Below are 21,219 nucleotides of genomic sequence, written 5' to 3'. Positions count from 1 at the left end.
ACAAACCTAGAGCATCAATAAGAAATGTTAATTACTATGAAGATGCTGACATTTCACTATTGTCTATGATTGAACCAAAAACTTTTGAAGAGGCAGCAAAAGACAAATCATGGGTAGCTGCTATGAAGGAAGAATCAGATCAAATTCAAAAGAGTGGAACATGGGAGCTTGTTCCAAGGCCTCTAGACAAGAACGTGATTGGCACAAAGTGGGTTTTCGGGAATAAGTTGAATGAGGATGGCAAAGTGGTGAGAAACACGGCAAGGTTAGTGTGTAAGGGATATGCTTAGGTTGAATGTATAGGTTTTGATGAAACCTTTGCACCAGTTGCTAGATTAGAGGCGATTAGAATGTTCTCAGCTTTTGCTTCATTTAAAGGCTTTAAAGTTTTTCAAATGGATGTTAAATCTGCCTTTTTGAATGGTGATTTAAATGAAGAGGTATATGTAGAACAGCCTGATGGTTTTATTTGTCAAAGAATCAGGATTATGTGTGCAAGCTGAAAAAGGCACTTTATGGCCTCAAACAAGCACCCCGTGTTTGGTATGATAGACTGAATAGTTATTTGCTTCAGCGCTTCAGCAGAGATTTAGAAGAGGCATTGTGGACAACAACCTATACATCAAAGAGGAAGGTAAACATATGCTGATTGTAGTTGTATATGTTGATGATTTAATTTTTGGGAGTGATTGTGTGCAGATGTATGAAGTTTTTGCAACTAAAATGAAGATGGAGTTCGAAATGTCAATGTTGGGAGAGCTGTCATTCTTCCTTGGGCTGCAAATTCATCAATCTAAGGAAGGTATATTCATTTCCCAGACCAAATATATTAGAGAGATGTTGAAGAGGTTCAAAATGGAAGTTTGTACTTTGGTTAGCACTCCTATGGTGACTGTCTATAAACTTAGTAAGGAAGATGAATCATCAGATGCTAATCAAACTCTTTACAGGTCTATGATAGGTAGGTTGTTGTATGTTACAACTACTAGACCTGATATAATGCAGGTTGTGTAGGATATGTTGCAAGATTTCAGGCTGCCCCTAAGGAGACACATGTTCATGCAGTCAAAAGAATCTTTAAGTACTTCAAGGGTACTATGGAGTATGACCTTTGGTATCCTAGTGGAAATGATTTCACACTTACAACCTATACAAATGCATATTGGGATGGCTAAGTCTGGAATGTCTTGATCCTGAAATTTGACTAAGTCTGAAAACTGATGAAACCTCCAAAAACTAGAATTTGCAATATAACTCCTGGAGGTCTGAAACCACTCTCAAACATCCTGAAAGTATACATGGAATATAACTTAAAGTATAAGTGACATTTCTTCTTATACTTAAATGTTATATTCCATAAAATGATCCTTCAACGAGATCTGGACAAACTCGTCCATGTGCCCAAGCTCGCACTTCTTGAAAAAACGACTAAAATCGCTAAAATGCCCAATTTTGGACCCAGAGGCAAAAATTGCAAGTTGCAAAATGCCCGCAGAGGTCCGAAAATCACTTAAGTCCTCCAATTTCGGACCCTGGGGCTAAAATGCAAAAAAGTGAAAAAGTTGACAAAACTGGCTGGAGGTCCGAAATTCACTTAACTTGCCAAAAGTGCTTTTAGGTCCGAATTTCACTTAAACGCTCAATTTCGGACCCTGGCTCTAAAATTTGAAAGTTTGTTATAAATTTGCAAAAAAGACCCCAGAGGTCCGAAAATCACTTAAATCCCTCAATTTTGGACCATGGGGCAAAAAGTTGAAAAAGTAAAAAACTTGCCAAAAGGTGGTTTAGGTCTGAAAATATTCCCAGTTCGCCCAAAACGCTTGAAAACTTTGAAATTCCAAAAACGCCTAAGGATCCGAAATTCGTAGAATTTGCAAGAAAGGGTAAAGGGTTCGAGGTTTTTTTTTGCAAAAGTGTTAGATGGTCCGAAAATGCCTTTGGGCACCAAAACATTAAAACCTCCGAATTTGCAAAAACGTTAAAACCTCCAAAAATCCGAACTTCACTTTAAAATTCGCAAAAACGTTGAATGGTCCGAAATTCACTTAACTTGCAAAAAACGCTAAATGCTTCGAAATTTGCAAAACAGGCCAGAAGGTCCGAAAATGATAAAGCGTTTAAATTCATTCAAAACACTCTGCAATTTGCAAAAGGTGAAATAGCTCCGAAATTTCAAAATATATATCAAACTTGCAAAAAACGCATTTAGCTCCGAAATTTATAAAAATGCTGAATGGTCTGAAATTCTGGGCAAATTTCAAAACGCCTTATGGTCCGGAATTCTGGGCAAATCGCCAAAACCCCTCCAAGGTCCGAAATTTGCCATAGTGCCCAGAATCGCGACGCATAGGCCCAAATATAAGGAATGCGAAATTGATAGATCCCCATTCGTCCGAAGAACACAGCACAAAAAGTTTATTAGACAGAGCGCGAAAACGCAGAGTTCATAATTTGGAAGGTGGAGACGTAAAGTTTAAAGTCTGCAAAAGTGCCCTCCATTCTCCGAAACTCACTAGAAAAGGCATGAGAGTTAGAGTTTTAAAATTTGCAGAAGCTCTTCAAACCTCCAGAGTTGCGCTATAAGAAGTTTTCAAAACGCCCAAGACTCCAAAGGTAAAACACGCAGAAGTAAATCGCCCAAACACCATCAAGACCAAGGATCAGATTTCACATTCGAAGAGAAAGGAGAAGCATTTTCAAGATACATCTCACAAAGAGCTTCTCAAGCCAGACACCATTAAATTTAATATTTGTTAAATTAATTAATTAATTTAATGAAGTGAAATTGGTTGATTGATCGTAGGACATCATCGAAGAACCAGGAGAAGGCCTCAAACGCAAATCAAGGAAGGATCGCAATTCAAGGCCAGGCGCTGAAGACTGGAAAAAGAAAAGCTGCAAGAGCGCAAGAGCAACCAAACATTGGGAACCGTGCCGCTGAACAAAGATGAAGTCCACCACTGGGACCAAAGACCAAAGAACACTCTGAATGCCGCAAGTTTATGCCTTCTCGAGAAAAAGCACACAGCTGGATTTAAGTCCAGAAATTCAGTTTTAAAATTGAAACAACTTTATTGTAAACTGCCTATGGGTCCTGTAAAAGATATTTTTGTGGATAACTATTCCCAACCACCAAGAAGAACGGATAAACTTGAATTAAAGCCAGAAGTGGTTGGTAGTTGAGATATTTGCTGGTTGGATAACTGAGAATTGATTAGGCATGGGTCAAAGCTGCCAGCTTCTGGAAGGCAGATCAGGACCCTTGGATACAGTCCATCCTAGCCTTTGTTTCAAAATTGTAATATCTATAAAAGGCAGAGGCCTTTCTTTTGTAAAGGGTTAGATGGTTAGTTAGTTAGATTTTAGAGTTAGAATAGGTTAGATCTTAGCAGTAGCATAGAGATGCTGCAAAAATTGTTGTAATAGGCAGATGAGATCAATATATAAACATTGATTTGGTGTTTATTGTCTTGTTTTCATCTTGTTTGCATGGTTTCTTTCAGTATTTTAGATAGATCTTTCTATTTTGGGTGTGCAGGTATTTGATAGATTCAGGCTCATACCACTGAGGATATACTGATTGTGTATCCTTTTGTGTGGTTACCTGAGCCTTCGATTGTGCTTAGTTCAATTGCAGATGTCCGTCTAAGCTGCGCCAGAATTGGGTGCTTAGCCGTGCATCTCCAGTTTGAAAATCTTCCAAGTCCCTTTGAAGATTGCACCGTTCCTGCAAGGTTGTGAGCTATTTTGGCCAAGCAGGAATTGGTTATGTTGAATCCGTCTACCCGCATACCCGTGTTGTTAGTCTTAGATCTCCTAACCCTTTCCTTTTGCTCTTTATTGCGTAATTCGAGAATCACAGCAGACTAGCTTGTTGCAAATCGTAAGTCCCCTTGTGTTTCCAGCAAAAACACATCAAGCCACTGAGAGATCCCGCAGTCAAGACCTGACAAAAGAAACCTTGAGGTTGTCCCCTTTGATCAAATATAAAAATAGCATTAGGGACTTCCTTATCTCAAGAGAGAGTAGGATAATCAGTTGGCTATTCTATTCTGCGTTGGCCGTATGGAGTTTGCAACAATGCGATTTCAGACACGTCAACAGATAGGAAGAGCATAAGAGGAGGTGCCTTTTTCCTTGGGTAGTGTTTGCTTTCATGGCACATTATAAAACAAGCTTCTGTTTGTCTTTCAACTGCTGAAGCGGAATATATAGCAGCAATATCCTGCTATACACAGGTTTTTTGGATGAAGCAAACTTTGAAAGACTTCAAGGTAGATTTCAATCAGACCATCTCTTTTTTCTGTGATAACACGAGTGCTATTAACATATATAAAATCCTGTCTTGCATTCTAGAACTAAGCACATTCCGATCAACTATCATTTCTTGTGTGAACAAGTTAGTGATTAGCAGGTAAAGCTTGAATATGTTTCCATTAAAGATCAAATTGTAGATGTTTTTACTAAGCCATTGCCTCGAGATACTTTTGAAAGGTTAAGACAACGGTTAGGATTGTTTTGCTCAGGGGGAGTATCTATTGCATTATTTCATGCCCCCTGTTCAGTATTTGCAGTTTTGTATCAACTTTTTGGCTGGTTGTAGCTTTGTATCAATCATTGATGTCAAAGGGGGAGCAAGATCTCAGGGGTAGAAGTTATGTTTTTTTGGTTTCAAGGTGTTGCCATTAATGACAAAGGGGGAGTTTGTTGGATTATTTGTCATTGATGTCAAAGGCTTGATGGTCTTGTTAAGACTTTGGTTATGAATTTTAGTTGAGCTACCTACTTGTGTGCCTAGTTGAGCAGCTTGAGTTGCTTGTGTGTTTGGTTGAGCTGGCTGGCTGGTTGTGTGCTTCAGGTGTCTACTTGCTAGCTTTGTTCAACTACTTGGTTGCCTGCTAGTTTGAGCTGTTTGCTTGCCTGTCTCTTGTCAGCCCAATTCAAATATTTCTGCCATGTGATGGGTTGAACATTTCCCATGCCACATCAGTATGTCCTTATGGGGCCCATTTTTTAGTGAGTCAATTTTTTCTTTATATAATAACAACAAATGGAAGTGGAGACTCCAAAATTTATTACGACAACTTACATGAATAACTTTCTCACGTTCTATCCATTCTCGGTGACTTTGTAACGCCTTTTTCATATTTGGCTAAGTTGCCGGTTCGGGTTCGGGTTCCGGTTCGGGTTCGAAGAACCCGGTACGCCGGTACGGCAAAATTTTGAAAAGGGGTTTGGGTTCGTTTGGGTTCGTTAGTACAAAAACATGTAAATTTATATATATATATATATATTATATATATATATATCAAAGCCTATAAGCATGAATTAAAATATGCATGTCACATAGCATCATATGAACAACAAAACAAACATAAACTTGTAATCATAGCATCATGATCATACCATAATTGATAATAGCATCATATACATCAAGTTTAATATCAAAATGACAAAATATTCAAGTATCATTGTTTCAACTTTCAAAAATATAAACTTAAAAGTTTAATCATCAAATGGATCATCTAATTCTTCATCCTCCTCCTCCTCCTCCTCCTCATCCTCATTGACATTGACATTACATGAGCCAATGCCACTTGCACTTGCACTATAAGTTGGCTCAATTTCCGAGTCATCAAGTGTCAATGCAAGAAGCTGAGAACCAGGAGCATCCAAATCAGTATGCTCTGGCTCTATATCCCACATCTTTGTTTCCCCTTGTGTGTAGTCATGTTGTTTGTGTGAAAGAAGACGTAGGTTGGAATGCACATATACTAAATTCTCCGCTCTTTTTGATAGCAGCCTATTGCGCTTTACTGAGTGGATGAAAGAGTATGTGCTCCAATTTCTTTCTGAAGCAGATGAACTAGCAACCTATGAAGACAAAGTAAACAATTAAAGTTATACATTAATAAAAATAAAATTACTAGCAACCTATGAAGACAAAGTAAACTATAAATAAACTAAAACTTGTAAATTAAAAATTTTAATTAATTAAACTTACTTGTGATAAAACTTTTATAGCGAGGGGTTGTAGGTGTTGGAAGCATGTGCCATGGAAGTACCACCAGCTATGAGCATCTTTCTTGGATCTATGACGAAGTGCATCAACACTTAGACCATTCCCATTTGCGAATTCTATGAACTCATTTGTAACAACATCTCGCAAATCATCATCGGGATATAGTCTAAGAAATGCTGCCTTATACCCATCAGATACTTCTAGATCTCTCCATGGTGGAATCCTTCCTGGTTTATCAAGAAACTGATTGCTATAGTACTTAGGTGTCAAGGCATAGGCAAGAAGGTGCAAAGGAGTGGTCATCTTATTCCACCTCTCTACAATAATTAATTCCAGTTCTTTGAAGAATTTCTCCTGAGGATCATTCTCTTTTTCATTTATAGTGAACTTTATTTTTTCAAGCATTGAATCAATGCCATCATAAATCTCACCTATGCAAGGCCTATCCATGTCTGTATAGCGAATCATGCTCATGATGGGCTCAGTGATACTTAGGAGATATGTAACAAGATCCCACCATTTCTCATCCAATATTCTATCCCTAATTTTTCCTGCCCTCTCAGTGCTACTTTGCTTCCATACAGTCCAATTGGTGCTGATCACCATATTGCATAGTGCCACTCTAACTTTCACAAGTCGTCTTAAGACGATTGTGTTTGATGCAAAACGGGTCTCAGCAACCTATAACACAAATTAATGCCAAATTATTAAAAAATAAAGCCAAACTTTAAAGAAGAATACACAATATAGCTTACACAATGATATTATTAACATTGAAAATTCAAAAAAATCAGAAAATGTAAAATTAAATTACTATTTCACTTACCTTCAATAGCTCCAAATTCGAATAGGTTCTAAAAATCCCTTGAGACATGTGGTGGTTTGTGATGAACATCTGGATGTCCTCAGCCTCTGCATACACATCTCTGATCCATTTTATTTTTTGCCCAATCCTTTGTAGCATAAGATTGAGCGAATGTACCGCACAAGGTGTCCAAAAGATGTGATCATAGCGTTGCTCAACCAACAAACCAGCAGCTCTACAATTTTTTGCATTGTCCGTTATGACTTGGACAACATTGCGGGGTCCCACAGACTCAATGGCAGAGATGAGAATTTCTGCAATAAATTCGCCATCTTTTATTTGGCCCTCACAATCCACAGCTCTCAAAAACATTGCCCCTTTAGGGGACACCGCTATGACATTGATCAAGGGACGGTTTTTAGCATCTTTCCACCCATCTGAAACAATTGTTACACCTGTCTCAACCCACGAATCCCTTATGGGTTTCAATGCATCTTCAACCCTCTTCACCTCTTTCTCCAATAATGTTCCACGTACCTTCTCATAACCGGGGCCCTTATACCCTCTTGGTGCCTCATTAACACTTTTTATCATTTGCTTCCAATATGGGGAGCGAACAACATTGAATGACAAACCATTTGCATAAATGCACCTTACTATATCTTGATCAGCATTGTCTCTACTCTCATTTTGGAATGCGGTTTCTAAAGGCCCTTTTGTTCTTTTACGTGTCAAGGGTGGTTCACTTTGAGGTTCATTTGTGGCAAAGAAGGGGTGGTCTTCTACTACAATACTGGGATTAGAAGGGCCTTGCATTCCCCTTGTTTTCTTTGATGCGGTTTGGTTCAATCTACGGGCTTCCCTCTCTTCTGCTGCCTCATGCTCCCTAATATATTTCATCACTATCTCATCTGGTATAGGTTTACCATTTTTGCCAGGGCATTTTTTGATGCCTCTTCCTTTTATTCCACACAAATGGCCTACCACTCGATAATATGAACTATTACGTTCAATATCACATCCATGGCATTTCCAACGGAATCCCCCACCTCCCGGAAGTTGTTTTATAATGTCCACATATTTCCATAAGGGAGAATTTGGATCATTTCTTTGTTTTGCAATTATTTGTTCATTGCCAATGGAGGAAGATGTAGATGCCATTCTAGTTCCTATGGCAAGAAATAAAATAAACATATTCAAAAACAAAAACTAAATAATGAAAAAAAATTCAAGTTTCATGTTTGACAATTTGTGAAACAAAAATAGTTGGAAAAAAATGTTTAAAAACCTACCTCTTGCTGCCAATGGAAGCTTGAAAATGTATGGAAATGATGCTGCAACACTTGTTGAAGCTTCTAAAATCAGTCTTCAACTCCTCCTCTTTGATCTTGGAAGCCAAATTTTGTTCAACCTCTCTTCAACCTGCTCTCATAAAAAATTTGTTTGCAACACAAATGAGGTGAAATGTGTCAATAAGATGTTTTAGAAGTGTTTTTTAGGTTATAATTTTCGCTTTTTTAAAGGCGGAATTGAAAAAAAAATAAAATTTGGTTTGTTTTTTAACTTATTGGGCCGCCCAGCCACGCGGGTTCGACTGGGTCCGCCCGGGTTCGACTGGGTTCGACCCCGGGTTCGACTGGGTTCGACCCGGGTCGAACCCACCCTGGGTTTTACGAACCCTGGTCGAACCCGGGTCGAACCGGACCCGTACCACGGACCCGGTCGAACCCGGACCCGTACCAGGGCTTCCCAGGGGCGAACCCTGCAACTTAGATATTTGGTCAAGGATTTTAATTATGGAGTCGACGATTCAAGGATTTTAATTATGGAGTCGGCATAATTTGTGGGATAAAAGCTATTTTTGATATCCACGATTTTTTTAAAAATTGTTTTTACTTTGTGGATGTGGCGTTTTTTTTTTAAAGGCTTGGCCTTATGCATTAGAACTTTTTCGGATGATGCTTGGAGTCAGAACGTGGTGTGAGGTTTTTTTTTTTTTTTGGGATGTATCAGCTAAATTCTTGGGGCTGTGTATGTGTGGTGCTATGTTTGGCATCGCCCTTCTTTTTAGAAAAATCAAAAATTCGTGAATTTTGAATATGCGTAGAAATACGTTGAAAGGTTCTGTGCCTCTTTAATTTTCTGGAAACATCGTGCTTGGGCATATGATATATTTTGTGGTTGTTCGAACCTTTCTGGTGATCTAGTTTGAAGAAATGTAGAGGGCTGATGATTAAAAAAAATCAAGGGAAAGTCGTGGTCAATTGTGGCAAAAGTCTGATGCGCTTAGTGGATGTGGCAGCTTGTAATCATGATTCGATATGGGAAGTTTTTTTTTTTCTAGAGGTGTTAAAATTGTTTTGATTGATGTCGAGATTTAAAAAATAAATAAATAAATGAACTCATTTGCAGTTTATAACGACAATAATCAACATGCATGTGAGCTTTTTAAAAAGGGGTGGAGGCAACATGTTTTTTTTGGATGGGGAACTAGTCTCAATTTTTTTTTTCGACTATTTTCATGTCACAGCCAATTGGTCTATTATTGAGACTGTTACATATCAGACTGGGCAGAAGTTTGAAGTATATATTATATACGGGATGAGTCTTTTGTGTTCCAAGCACATACGATTGAAGTTTTCTAAGTTAGCTTTTAACATTGATGAATGCATATCCTTTTGACATAAAAGAATAGCATCTGAAATTTCAGTATTTGTAATTTAGAGTTCTCTAAGTTTGTGTATTGGACAGAGTTGGTGCACTGTTCTGTATAGGGGTTGGAGCCTCTTCTATTCACAGTTGGTGCTGTGAAGAGAGTTGGAGCTCTCTTTTGTTTATTACTTTTGTAATTTGGGTTGGTGCCCATTTTGAGTTATTGGAGAAACTTTTTGCCGTGGTTTTTTACCTGAAAGGGTTTCCCACGAGAAAAAATATGTGTTCTTGCTTTGTGTTATGCTTTCATTTTCATATCTCTGTGCTCAATGGTTTTTGAGTTTGCAGAAATTTTGAAAAATCTGAAACATTGATTCACCCCCCCCCCCTCTCAGTATTTCCTGTGTGCTTCTCAGCCCAACCCTTGGAAGGTCTATCATCTCATCAATTCATTGAAGTCGTGGATCTGGGCAACTCATGGATAAAGCTAATCATCTCCCCCCAAGTCGTGAATTTTGGGAAATCGTGGATTTTGGTGACTCATGGACAAACCCAATGACTTCCTCTTTAAGTTGATTTCGTCATTCCTTGTTCGAGTTGATCATCAAGGACCTTTGCATGCAAACTTGGAGGATTCTAAGGCTAAATTCAGTTAAGTGCAATCTTTGTTCACCATCACCTCAAGGTCACAATGTCGTGGATTCTGCTTGGGCGTGGATTTTGCCTAGGTGTGGATTTCATGAGGTGGTGGACAAATCTCATTTTTATCTCTCCAGTCCATCGATTTCAGTAAGTGAAAGATAGTATTGTTACAAGGTTGACTTGGTGTTTTCTTTCTCTTCATCATCGCTTAGGCCTTGAATCATCTTCATCAAGCCCTCTATCTCAATTGATTGATTGCCATTTCATGATTTATCCTCGCTTCCATGTTCTAACCTAAGGGTATCCACTTGCTCGCTTGACTATTTATCATACTGTTGTGACGTTTTCACACATTGCCCCATTGCAAATGGGGACCCTTGCTTTTTTGCTTTTTAGGGTTTGTTTTTTGGTCTTTTAGGGTTTTGTTAGTTAGCCTTTGCATTTTGAGTGCTATCGGGGAGATCAATAGGATAGCAAGTCCGGCTTGAGTGATGTCCTGATCCTGAAATTTGGCTAAGTCTGGAATGTCCTGATCCTGAAATTTGACTAAGTCTGGAAACTGAAAAACCTCAAAAACTAGATTTTGCAATATAACTCTTGGAGGTTTGAAACCACTCTCAAACATCCTGAAAGTATATATGGAATATAACTTAAAGTATAAGTTTCTTATACTTAAATGTTATATTCCATAAAAATTATCCTGATAGAGAGTTCAAAAAGTCAAATTTCGCTCCTGTCCTTCACTGAGGATCCAGAGCGAATTTCGCTCCTGTCCCTCTCCAAGGGACCAAGGCAAAGCGCTCCTGTCCCTCACCAAGGGTCCAAGGCGAAAAGGCTTATTTGAGTCATTCCTGACCTTGTTTGGTCAAATTGGAACATCAAAGGCATGGTGGAGGACGAAATGAACATGATAGAGCATCCAGACTTGATCAAAGACAATGAAATGATGGAGTTTTTGTCTACAAAGGTAAAAGCGCTCTTGTCCCTCACCAAGGGACTAGAGCGATTTTCTTTATATACACATTTTTAGACCTTTCTTAGACTTGAACTCTTATTCATGGTGTGTAACAAGATGATATCTTCCTTAGCCAAGACATTTCATGGTGAAAAGTGAAGCATTTTGGCCTAGAAGACAAAATTCGCTCCTGTCCCTCACTGAAGGACCGGAGCTTGAATTCCAAATTTGCATTATCCTTGCAAGATTTAAGTGATTTCGCGATTTGAAGAGGTCAAGGGAAGTATGTTTTGCCCGTTGAATATAACTTGAGTAGGCCACAAAGAAGAGAATCAACCCAAATGGCAATAGGCGCTCCTGTCCCTCTCCAAGGGACCAGAGCGATTTTCTCACAAGACAAATTTCTGGCAAAGGTAAAGCAAGTTTCATGTTTGAGATGAATGAAGGGAGGCATAATCGGTCCATTGAAGATAATTTTGGAAGTTAGCAAAACACAAGTGAGCTTATAATTGCAAAAGCGCTCCTGTCCCTCACCAAGGGACCAGGGCGAAAAACACACTATCTAGCTTCCCCCTCCAAATTTGGACGAATCTAGGCCAAAGCACGAGATTGCAAGGATATTTAAAGTGCTTCAAGGAGGAATGAAGTTGCAAAGACCATAAAATTCGATGAAAATGGGCTAGGGCGCTCCTGTCCCTCACTAAGGGACCAGAGCGAAATCTTCAAGTATGCCTAAACACTTAACGTTTGAAATACTATTTCTTGTTTCCAGGACTCAAGATAGAATGGAGAATCATGTTTTATGCCTTGAGGGTAATTGGAGGTTGATGTGGTCAAGAATTTGTACAATAAACTAAAAGGCGCTCCTGTCCTTCACTGAAGGACCAAGGCGATTTTCATAAAATCAACAAGTCCCCTCCAGAATAACGCCAAGACAAGGTTGTGCAAAGTGAGAAATATCTTTCGAAAGATGATGAACAAGGAATTGCCCCCAAGAATCGACAATCTTAGGCTCAAATGTAAAAATCGCTCCTGTCCCTCACTAAAGGACTAGGGCGAAAATCTCTAGAACATCAATTTTGCCTTGCAAAAAAACGAGTTGAATATGCACTGAAGGGACGAAAGGGATCATTGCTAGCCCCACAACGTAAATTGGCAATTAAAAAATGAAGGATTGAGGACAAAAGTGAAAAGGCGCTCCTGTCCCTCTCCAAGGGACCAGAGCGAAGTTATTGGCATTCACTATTTTCTACTTGGGCGTTAATATCCTCCAAATCGCATGAAATGCCAAAATCATCAACTTCGAAATATTTGAAAAATTAAATTAAATTGGCATTTAATAAATTGATTTTAGGCCTTTAAAAAAAATCGAACTTTTATTGTGAAGGCATTTAAAATTAATTTTTATTAAATTAAAATTGAAAATGGGGCGCTTGAGGTATCATGTTTTATTATTTTATTAGGTCGGCCTCTTGTTTTTGCAAATTTATTTATTTTTTTGGCCTATTTTGCCAAGTCGGCCTATGGGGAGGTAAAATGGTGAGCGCTCTATATATTTGGGTGTGTTTGTTCATTATTCAAATCATTCACTCATTATTTCAAGTGCGATTTGGAGGGCAAAGAAGAAGTACGAAAGCTGGCCTATTTGGAGCAAATTTTCCTCAAGTGTTGAAGACTTAAGGTGGTGGAGTTGATGCTTGTGAAGACTAAAGGAGGCGTATTTTGCTAAAGGGAGTCTTGATCTACATTTTGCCTAGCAAATTCACCTAATTTTTGCATCATTTTTTAGAATTAATTCTCAAGTGGAGGTATGGCGAGATCATCCTAGTCCCAATGTTGAAATTTTGAATTTTGAACTTCAAGTTTTGAAAATTGCGTAGTTAATTAGGAAATGATAACTCAAGATTTATCATGAAGTTTCCTAATTAAAATCTTGAATCTTCCTTTTAAAGTTTAATTTTTAGATTTCAAGATATATTACTAATTTTGAAATGTTGTGTAGGTATCAAGATGGCGACTCCAAAGCCCGGAGGATCTACAAGTCGGCAGGTTCTCATCAAGGACGATCAAGCAAGGACAAGGACGACCTTCTTCGATCCAGCCTAGCATTGACAAGGACGGCCTTCTTTGGACTAACGTCATCAAGGGCGACTTCTCCAATCCAGTATTCCAAGGCGAGGTACATCAATCATCCTGCACATCAAGGACACAAGAAGTTAGAACAAGGGTTCGTTGAAGAAGCAGATAGTACCAGATGAATTAATTAAAGCTAGCTTCTCAACAACATCAAGTTGAATATTTACCAAGTTACAAGTGTCAGACGAGGTGGCATCCTAGTCATCACTTCTCCAGTCAGTGTGGTCCACCTCAGCATTTCCAGATTCAATGTACCTAACTCATGGAAGGTGGCACAAACTCCGATGTACCTACCCCAGCTATCCATTGGTGGAATTTTCTAGAGAGGACATGTGTCCAAGCAATACAATTTTATCATTGGTCAAGCATTAAATGTTATGTAATGGTTGTAACAAACCCTAATTAGGGTTTTCATTGTTGAATCTTGGCCATTGATCTCGAATTGATCTAAGCCATCGAATTGTATTGAGGGCACTATATAAGCCCTGGCATTTCATTTTGTAAAGGCAATAGTTAGAATATAGTTGGAAGCAGTTAGAAGACAGATAGAGAGTAGTTAGAAGGTGATTAGCTAGTTGATAGAATAGCAATTAGAGTAGAGTAGAGAGAGAAGGCAAAGATTGTTGCCAAGATGTTGTTGTAAAAGACTTGTAACTTCATTGAAGAAATGGTGAAATTTATGGGTCGATTCGACAATTTGCATGGTCTTTATACTTCTCATATTTGATTTCATGTTATTAGATGAGTGGAAGAAATGTGCTTGATTGATGGTGAAATTCGTATATCCATACTACTAGCAGTTTGTTGATTGCAGACTTGCCTTGCGTAGTCAACTGGAATCGTTCAGCTTAAGCCTAACTTCAATTGTCGCTTCTTCATTGATATGCATCAACTTGATGGTGTCTATGCCTACAGTGATGATTTGAACATCATAAAGCTTTCCTTCGAAGATCGCACTAACCTTGTGGAGATGGTCCTGGGATGTCAAAACAAGACTTAGTTAGAATTTCATCAAAGATCATTCATTGCTCTTACATTCTTAGTGTTAGGATTAGATCTTTTCTTCGCCCTCATCTTTTTTCCTTTTTTCAAGTCAAAGCTAGTAAGAGCCTGTGTTCCAGCAATATTCAAAGCAAATCAGAAGCTCAGGCATCAAGTGTAAGTCCCCTTGTGATTCCAGCAAATCACATCATACCACAGAGAGCTTATCCACACATAGAGATCCTACAACGAAGAACCTTGGAGTCATCCTGATTGATCCTTTTTCGCGATATCTTCAGCAATCAGAGGCTTTACTCAAGAGAGGATAAGGTACCTTTAGCTATTTTATTCTGTGTTTGATAGTGTACAAAATACACGTCAACACATACCTAAGAGTCACCTTGACTTGAGCTAGAGGTTGCATTCTGATGCATCACCCAATGACTACCTTGACTTTCACCTGTCACTTGACTCTCACCTATCACTTGAGCCCTTGCTGTAGTATATCAGTCCTCAAAAATTAATTAATTGCAGCCTTGAGACATCTCCAATTTATTCCAAAAATGACCTCCAATATTCACAAATTTGACTGCTGGTTACAACCAACTCAAAAGCAACCCTCAGAAGATCTTTCACCACCTTAGGTAGCTATCACAATGAAGATACTACGTTCTCCAATGCCCTGATTTGTAGAAATGCAGAAACCCTTGGGTTTGCCTTCTCCAAATGCCAAGAAATCATAAATGTCAAGTTATCAAATGCTCATAGAAAAATGAATGAAATCCCTTTTCAAATGCCTTTATATAATATTTAATTTGCATTTGGCTTCATCTCATTTAAATTCACTCTAATCTCGTTTACTTTTCCCTCCATTTGGTGCCCAATATAAAGTATATTAACACTTATATCTCCCTTTAAATAACACTTTATCACTTATAATAAAGTATACTTTAAAGCATTTAATATATCATCTCTTAAAGTGGTTCCCCAATATAACTTAAATGCATTTTAAATAATTGACTTCATAATTCATTAAATAGCCCGCTCACAATATAGTCAATTTGATATTTAAATGATGTGCATTTTTAAATTAATTAATTAATTAATTATTATTAAAGTACAACTTTAATAATAAAAAACTTGCCATAACTTCCATAATAATGCATATAATTCAATTCCGTCTGCTCTAGGAGGTAACCCACTGCATCCCCTGCGCATCCAACCGCCTTACTAAAAATAGTAAGAGTCCCTCTCTAACATCCACTGACTTACTATAAATAGTAAGTATATGAAATTGAGCCCAAATGAAGTCCAATCTGAGCCAAACGAAAACCAAACTGGAACAAACCGAATTTTGGAGAAGACAAGAACCTCCATTAACCAAGTCTCTGCCTCCGAAGACCCTCTATCCACAATTATTAGTCTACAAGGGTCAGAAGGATGGGCTAATCACTCAAGGATAGGAACGAGCTAAAACGAGGACTTTACAATCCGCCCCTCCTGAAATTGCTTGTCCCCAAGCAATCTCAACTGCAAATAAACTCCTACACCTGGATGCCAAGTGAAGACTTGTGTAATGTCCCTATTATCATCAACCAACCCCTGTAATACCGACGCCAAGGGCACTGATAATACCTGCCAAACCAAATCAAACCCAACAGTGGGTGTCATCGGAGCATAGCCCTCATGAGGAAGCAACTCGGAGTGTTGACAAAATTTGCTTCCCAACCCTGCGCAAAGCAAGCTGCGAACAATCTACACCATGTACACTCTCACCAATAAACTATGTCTGGAACCCTGATGCGCAAGAAGGATCCCATAGCACACTGGAGAGTGCCCAACAATCAAAACTTGGATCCCAAATCCTGAATAGAAGCCTGCCAAAATGAACGTCCTCAGACTTCTGCTACTCAACACTGATCCCAACTTCACCATACCAGAAGTGGTGAAGCCAACCGATAGGATCCATCCAAACTTCAACACTAACTTTGTCGCCACCTGGATCTCAGTGCAATCTATACACACATCCATCCGTGCTGTGGAGATAAGGTCTCTTGAAGGTGTCTGTATCACAACCATTATCTCCATCCTTTGCTAAATTGCCGTGGATGTGTTGACTCTGAAAGTAGTCCCTCTCCAACTTACAGCTACTGATTCCATCTACTGAAGATGGTGAATACCCATCCCACCAAGGATGGTATAACCCCGAAGCCAATCCACACCGATGCATCATCAAGTCCTCCGTGTGTGGGTCAAAAGAAAAGTAATGAGCACTCCTCACTGTGCAGTTGCGATAAAACACTCCAACCTCGGTCAAGGGCTCATCTCTAACAATATTGGAATCAAGAGACGACTCCAACCTCTGATCCTGAATAGCTAATTGGGTAGGGGCTCTGGTAACCTTCTCTGCAAATCCAATCGCAAAATCTCTATCAGGAATCATTGTAGTCAAAGTATCCACAATTGATGGTGAGAGAACCTCGGTGACTCCAAATGGTCCCTCCTGAAATTTCGGACTCTCAAGCAGGTACTCAATAAACGAATCAGTGAAGTAAAAACAATATAAGGCAGAATCAACCTTTTCTTCTGCAACCTTAAGCTTATCACACTGACTCTGCGACATAACAAGTTAGCGTACAGAATTAGCTGCATGGGATGAAGTAATAGATTTACTTCCAAGAGAGGGAAACAAATCTACATGAGAACCATACTCCCAACCAGATGACACTCTGCGAGTCCCATGTGAAGTGGATGGAGTAATGCCATGTACTAACACACAACTATCTGGAGAGTCTACCACTGCCACACAAGAGCTATCAACAATCTGACCTGCATCATCGGTCATAGTACTAACCTCGGGAGATCTTGATGCAACAAGTGGCTCTCTGCTTCTCTCAATCAAAGTACTCATCCCAACTAAGTCATCTGTACCTGCATCAGTGACGGATGTAGCCACATCCTCAACACATCCATCACTACAACCCGTGGGTGTAAACTCATCACCAAGTGCCGCTATAGGAAACTCAACTGTATCCACAGATGGTGAAGATTGTGCTAATCTCCATGCCGCGGTAAGCTCCTCAACCTGTGTCTGTGACTCACGAAGGGTTGACTGAGCACTCTCCAACAAGTCCATAGTCACCTCAAGCTCATGGGTGAGCTCATCAACATCCTCCTGCTTTCCCTTCAGTGCATCATAATAGATACTGTCAGAGATGATCTCTATCTGATAATAATTGTAGGTAATGGTTCTGCATTACCCCAACGACATCTCTAAGTGATTGAAACTCTGCGAGGGAAAGCCCACCATCCAAATGCTCATGTATACCAGGAGTCCAACAACAATGTGCCACCAATTGCTGAACAAAATCGAAGTGTTCCGAGGCTGAAGCTATCATATCTTCATTCACCTTCAGTTGCCCTGCTAAATGGTGAGAACCTTGGAACTTATCTCTTCCATTCAAATTTCCTGGTTTGCAATCTACACTCTCGTAAGAGGCTGAATCAACATCACTCACCTCACAATAAGAAACATCATGTGTGCTATCATCGGTGCACACATGAACAACAAGTGTTCTGCTGTTATGTACCTCTTGAGATGGCTTGAATGGCATGTTAGAGGTTGCTGATCTGCCAATATCAATGCTCACGTCCCCTATCCATATAGATGTGTCCACATCGGCCAAACAATCCTCGGAACCATCACCATTAGGAAAAATTTCTGATTTGTTTTCCATGGTTTGATATACAAAATCAAACTTGTTGTGGCTTGAATCCACAACACCCATTGCATCAATAACACCCAAAACTTGAGTGTCTGCATTAGGTGACTCCAGACAACCATCATTCTCACAAGAAGTGGTTGCTATCTCATGATTAGGCCAAGAAATATGACCGTTGTTGGCAAAATCAGAATTGTTGTCATACCTTTGTGTCATGTTTTCAACATCTCTAAGTGGCCGATCCATGTTTGCATTCTCTTCCTCTTTGTGATCAACTTGAAGGCTCAAGGGTGCAATATGTGATTCCATTTGGTTCCAACTCTCACATTCCAGAAGTGAGTTTGTAAACATGGTCTCATCCTCTTTAGGACTCCCACATGATGACGAATTTTCTCTTTTCCCATGATCACTTGAAGGCTAAGAATCATTTTGAAGCATTTCTTTTCTTTTTGACTTCCCAAACATTCTTAGAAATCCCTGTTTTGTTTCTGGATCACTCAACAAATCAGACAAGTCCCGCATCAAATCAATAGTGGATATATCGAAGGCCATCTTTCCCTCTGTTCTAAATGTAAGAGACTTCCCCAACAGGATGGCAGAAAACTGCTCTGATACCACTGTAATATCCCTTGTTAAATCTGATCTCTAATTGCTGACTTGGACCTCAAGGAATATTGTCAAACAGTTGTCATGAAACCTCTATCTTGCTGTCTTTTGTTTTCAGATTGTTTTTGCTTACGTGGAATGGTTTTAAATGAAGTTTAAATGCTTGCAATTGATTACTAAACTTCTAGGCCAAGAGCTAAAATGCAAATGCAATCCTTTTTGTCTTTTAAATGCACACATATGACTTCTACATGTAAAATGTGCACCTACAGCCAATGGACATTTTAACAAACACTTCTCATGCATCTTAAGATAACCAATATGCAGCAATTAAGCATTTTGACAAACAAATGGCATGCAACCTTGTACTACCTTCATTTTATGCTAAACCAAATACAAGTTGGAATGCACAATGCATATGATGATTTCAACTATCCAATATTCAATGCCAAGACTCTTGGCTCATAATCTAAATGCCCTCACAAGATTGATAAAATGTGCATCTACAACAACAACTAGCAGATCAATATGACAATGAAAATAAACAATAAGGAACTTGATGTGCAAATCGATATGCTGTGTAACAATGCTGCAACCCTTGACGCTGATGAAACTTCACAATATTTGATGAAATTGTGCCCTCTATGTATGCCACCCTTGTTGTAGTATATAAGTCCTCAGAAATTAATTAATTGCAGCCTTGAGACATCTCCAATTTATTCCAAAAATGACCTCCAATATTCACAAATTTGACTACTGGTTACAACCAACTCAAAAGCAACCCTCAAAAGATCTTTCACCACCTCAGGTAGCTGTCACAATGAAGATACTACGTTCTCCAATGCCCCAATTTGCAGAAATGCAGAAACCCTTGTTTTTGCCTTCTCCAAATGCCAAGAAATCATAAATGTCAAGTTATCAAATGCTCATAGAAAAATGAATGAATCCCTTTTCAAATGCCTTTATATAATATTTAATTTGCATTTTGCTTCATCTCATTAAATTTCACTCATTTCATTTACTTTTCCCACCATTTGATGCACAATATAAAATGTACTTTATTAACACTTATGTCTCCCTTTAAATAACACTTTATCACTTATAATAAAGTATACTTTTAAAGCATTTAATATGTCATCTTTTAAAGTGGGCCCCCAATATAACTTAAATGCACTTTAAATAATTGACTTCAGAATTCATTGAATAACCCCCTCACAATAAAGTCAATTAGATATTTAAATGATGTGCATTTTTAAATTAATTAATTATTATTATTAAAGTACAACTTCAATAATAATAAAAATGCCATAACTTCCACAATAATGCATATAATTCAATTCCGTTTGCTCTAGGCAGTAACCCACTGCATCCCCTGCGCATCCAACCACCTTACTAAAAATAGTAAGGATCCCTCGCTAACATTCACTGACTTACTATAAATAGTAAGTATATGAAACTGAGCCCAAACAAAGTCTAATTTGAGCCAAACGAAGACCAAACTGGAACAAACCGAATTTTGGAGAAGACAAGAACCTCCATTAACTAAGCCTCTGCCTCAAAAGACCCTCTATCCACAATTATTAGCTTATGAGGGTCAGAATGACAGGCTAATCACTTAAGAATAGGAATGAGCTAAAACGGGGACATTACAAGTTATCACCTTCTGTTGGTCCTTGAGAATAGTGGCCTACTTAAGATGAAAATTGTAGGCTTGCTACATTTTGCCTCTCTTCCCCATTCCTAGTGCCATTCTTCTCCATACATTGACCTTCCTCCAAATCTTCTTCCTGTACTCCAATCCTCTAAGAGTCCTCCAAAACTATTCCCCTATTTTGAGCAGATTTTTCCATACACGGGATACTGCTTTGTTCATCAAACGTTAGGTCTTCACCCACTTCCCCAATCTTCTCCTTACCTTTAGAATTAGCTACACAATTTGAAGAAGTGTATCCAACTTTCTTACAAAACTTGCAGTTTTCAATAATCTCTTCTACTTCAATCTTCTGAACCCAGATACCCTCATTTGATATTAGTTCTATCTCTTTTGGTAATGGGGGAATAGGTCGCCACATAATGCAAATGCGGGTGTAAACACTGAAATCTTTTTTTTCCATTGCTTCATCCGCTTTTAAGAACCTCTCTAGCTTGTTCCCAATCTGCTGCAAAGTTTCTGTTTCCCAATACTCCTTGGGTAAATTGTAAGGCCTAATCCAGATAGGGACCTCTTCAATAGTTTCTTTCAGAGGGTCAAAGTTCGGCTCCTAATCTTCGATGTAAAACCCCATACCTCCCATCATATAAGGGCCTCCATTCAGAGCACGCTCTTTACATTTAACATTCTCGCAGACCACCAAGAAGAAACCGTTTGGTAAAGTTAATGCATCCCTTCCCCCAAATCTCTACACACCATTTTTTAACTCTTGGCAATGCCGACCATTCTCCAACCCACTTGATAAAGAAGCCTCTCTCTCTAAGCGTGCGAACTGCATACTTCCAATCATCATCTTCCACATTAATAGAGTTTCTCCTCACAACATCTACTTGAACATTCTTAAAGGATGAGTTCTTTCCACTCTGGTGCAACTTTCGTCTCGAGAACTTATTTGCAATTTGTTGGAACCCCATATCTCTACCCGTGAATGTGTTTGCATAGCTCCACTTCCCCATAGGAGATCGTTTCCTTTTAAGACTTTCCGGT

At 38.9% G+C, this 21,219-nt stretch overlaps 1 protein-coding gene across 2 annotated transcripts in view; it reads left to right on the top strand.

Annotated features, from left to right (window-relative positions):
* LOC131029584 (thioredoxin-like fold domain-containing protein MRL7, chloroplastic) overlaps positions 1-21,219 on the top strand; it is a 109,362-nt gene that overhangs the window by 26,006 nt on the left and 62,137 nt on the right. Inside the window, exon 2 of one of the 2 annotated variants that reach the window (XM_057960113.2) lies at positions 13,079-13,901. The exons of the other annotated variant lie outside the window; for it this stretch is intronic. Within the exon in view, the coding sequence (XP_057816096.2) occupies positions 13,079-13,334 (256 nt within the window). The 3' untranslated portion in view covers positions 13,335-13,901. Of the gene's footprint in view, positions 1-13,078; positions 13,902-21,219 lie in introns of those variants that run through there. 2 annotated transcript variants of the gene reach the window in all.

This window comes from Cryptomeria japonica, chromosome 3 (genome assembly GCF_030272615.1).
Source record: "Cryptomeria japonica chromosome 3, Sugi_1.0, whole genome shotgun sequence".
In the NCBI taxonomy this organism is placed as follows: domain Eukaryota; kingdom Viridiplantae; phylum Streptophyta; class Pinopsida; order Cupressales; family Cupressaceae; genus Cryptomeria; species Cryptomeria japonica.
The sequence above is the reverse complement of the archived record's forward strand: the minus strand, read 5'-3'. Positions and strand labels throughout refer to the sequence as shown.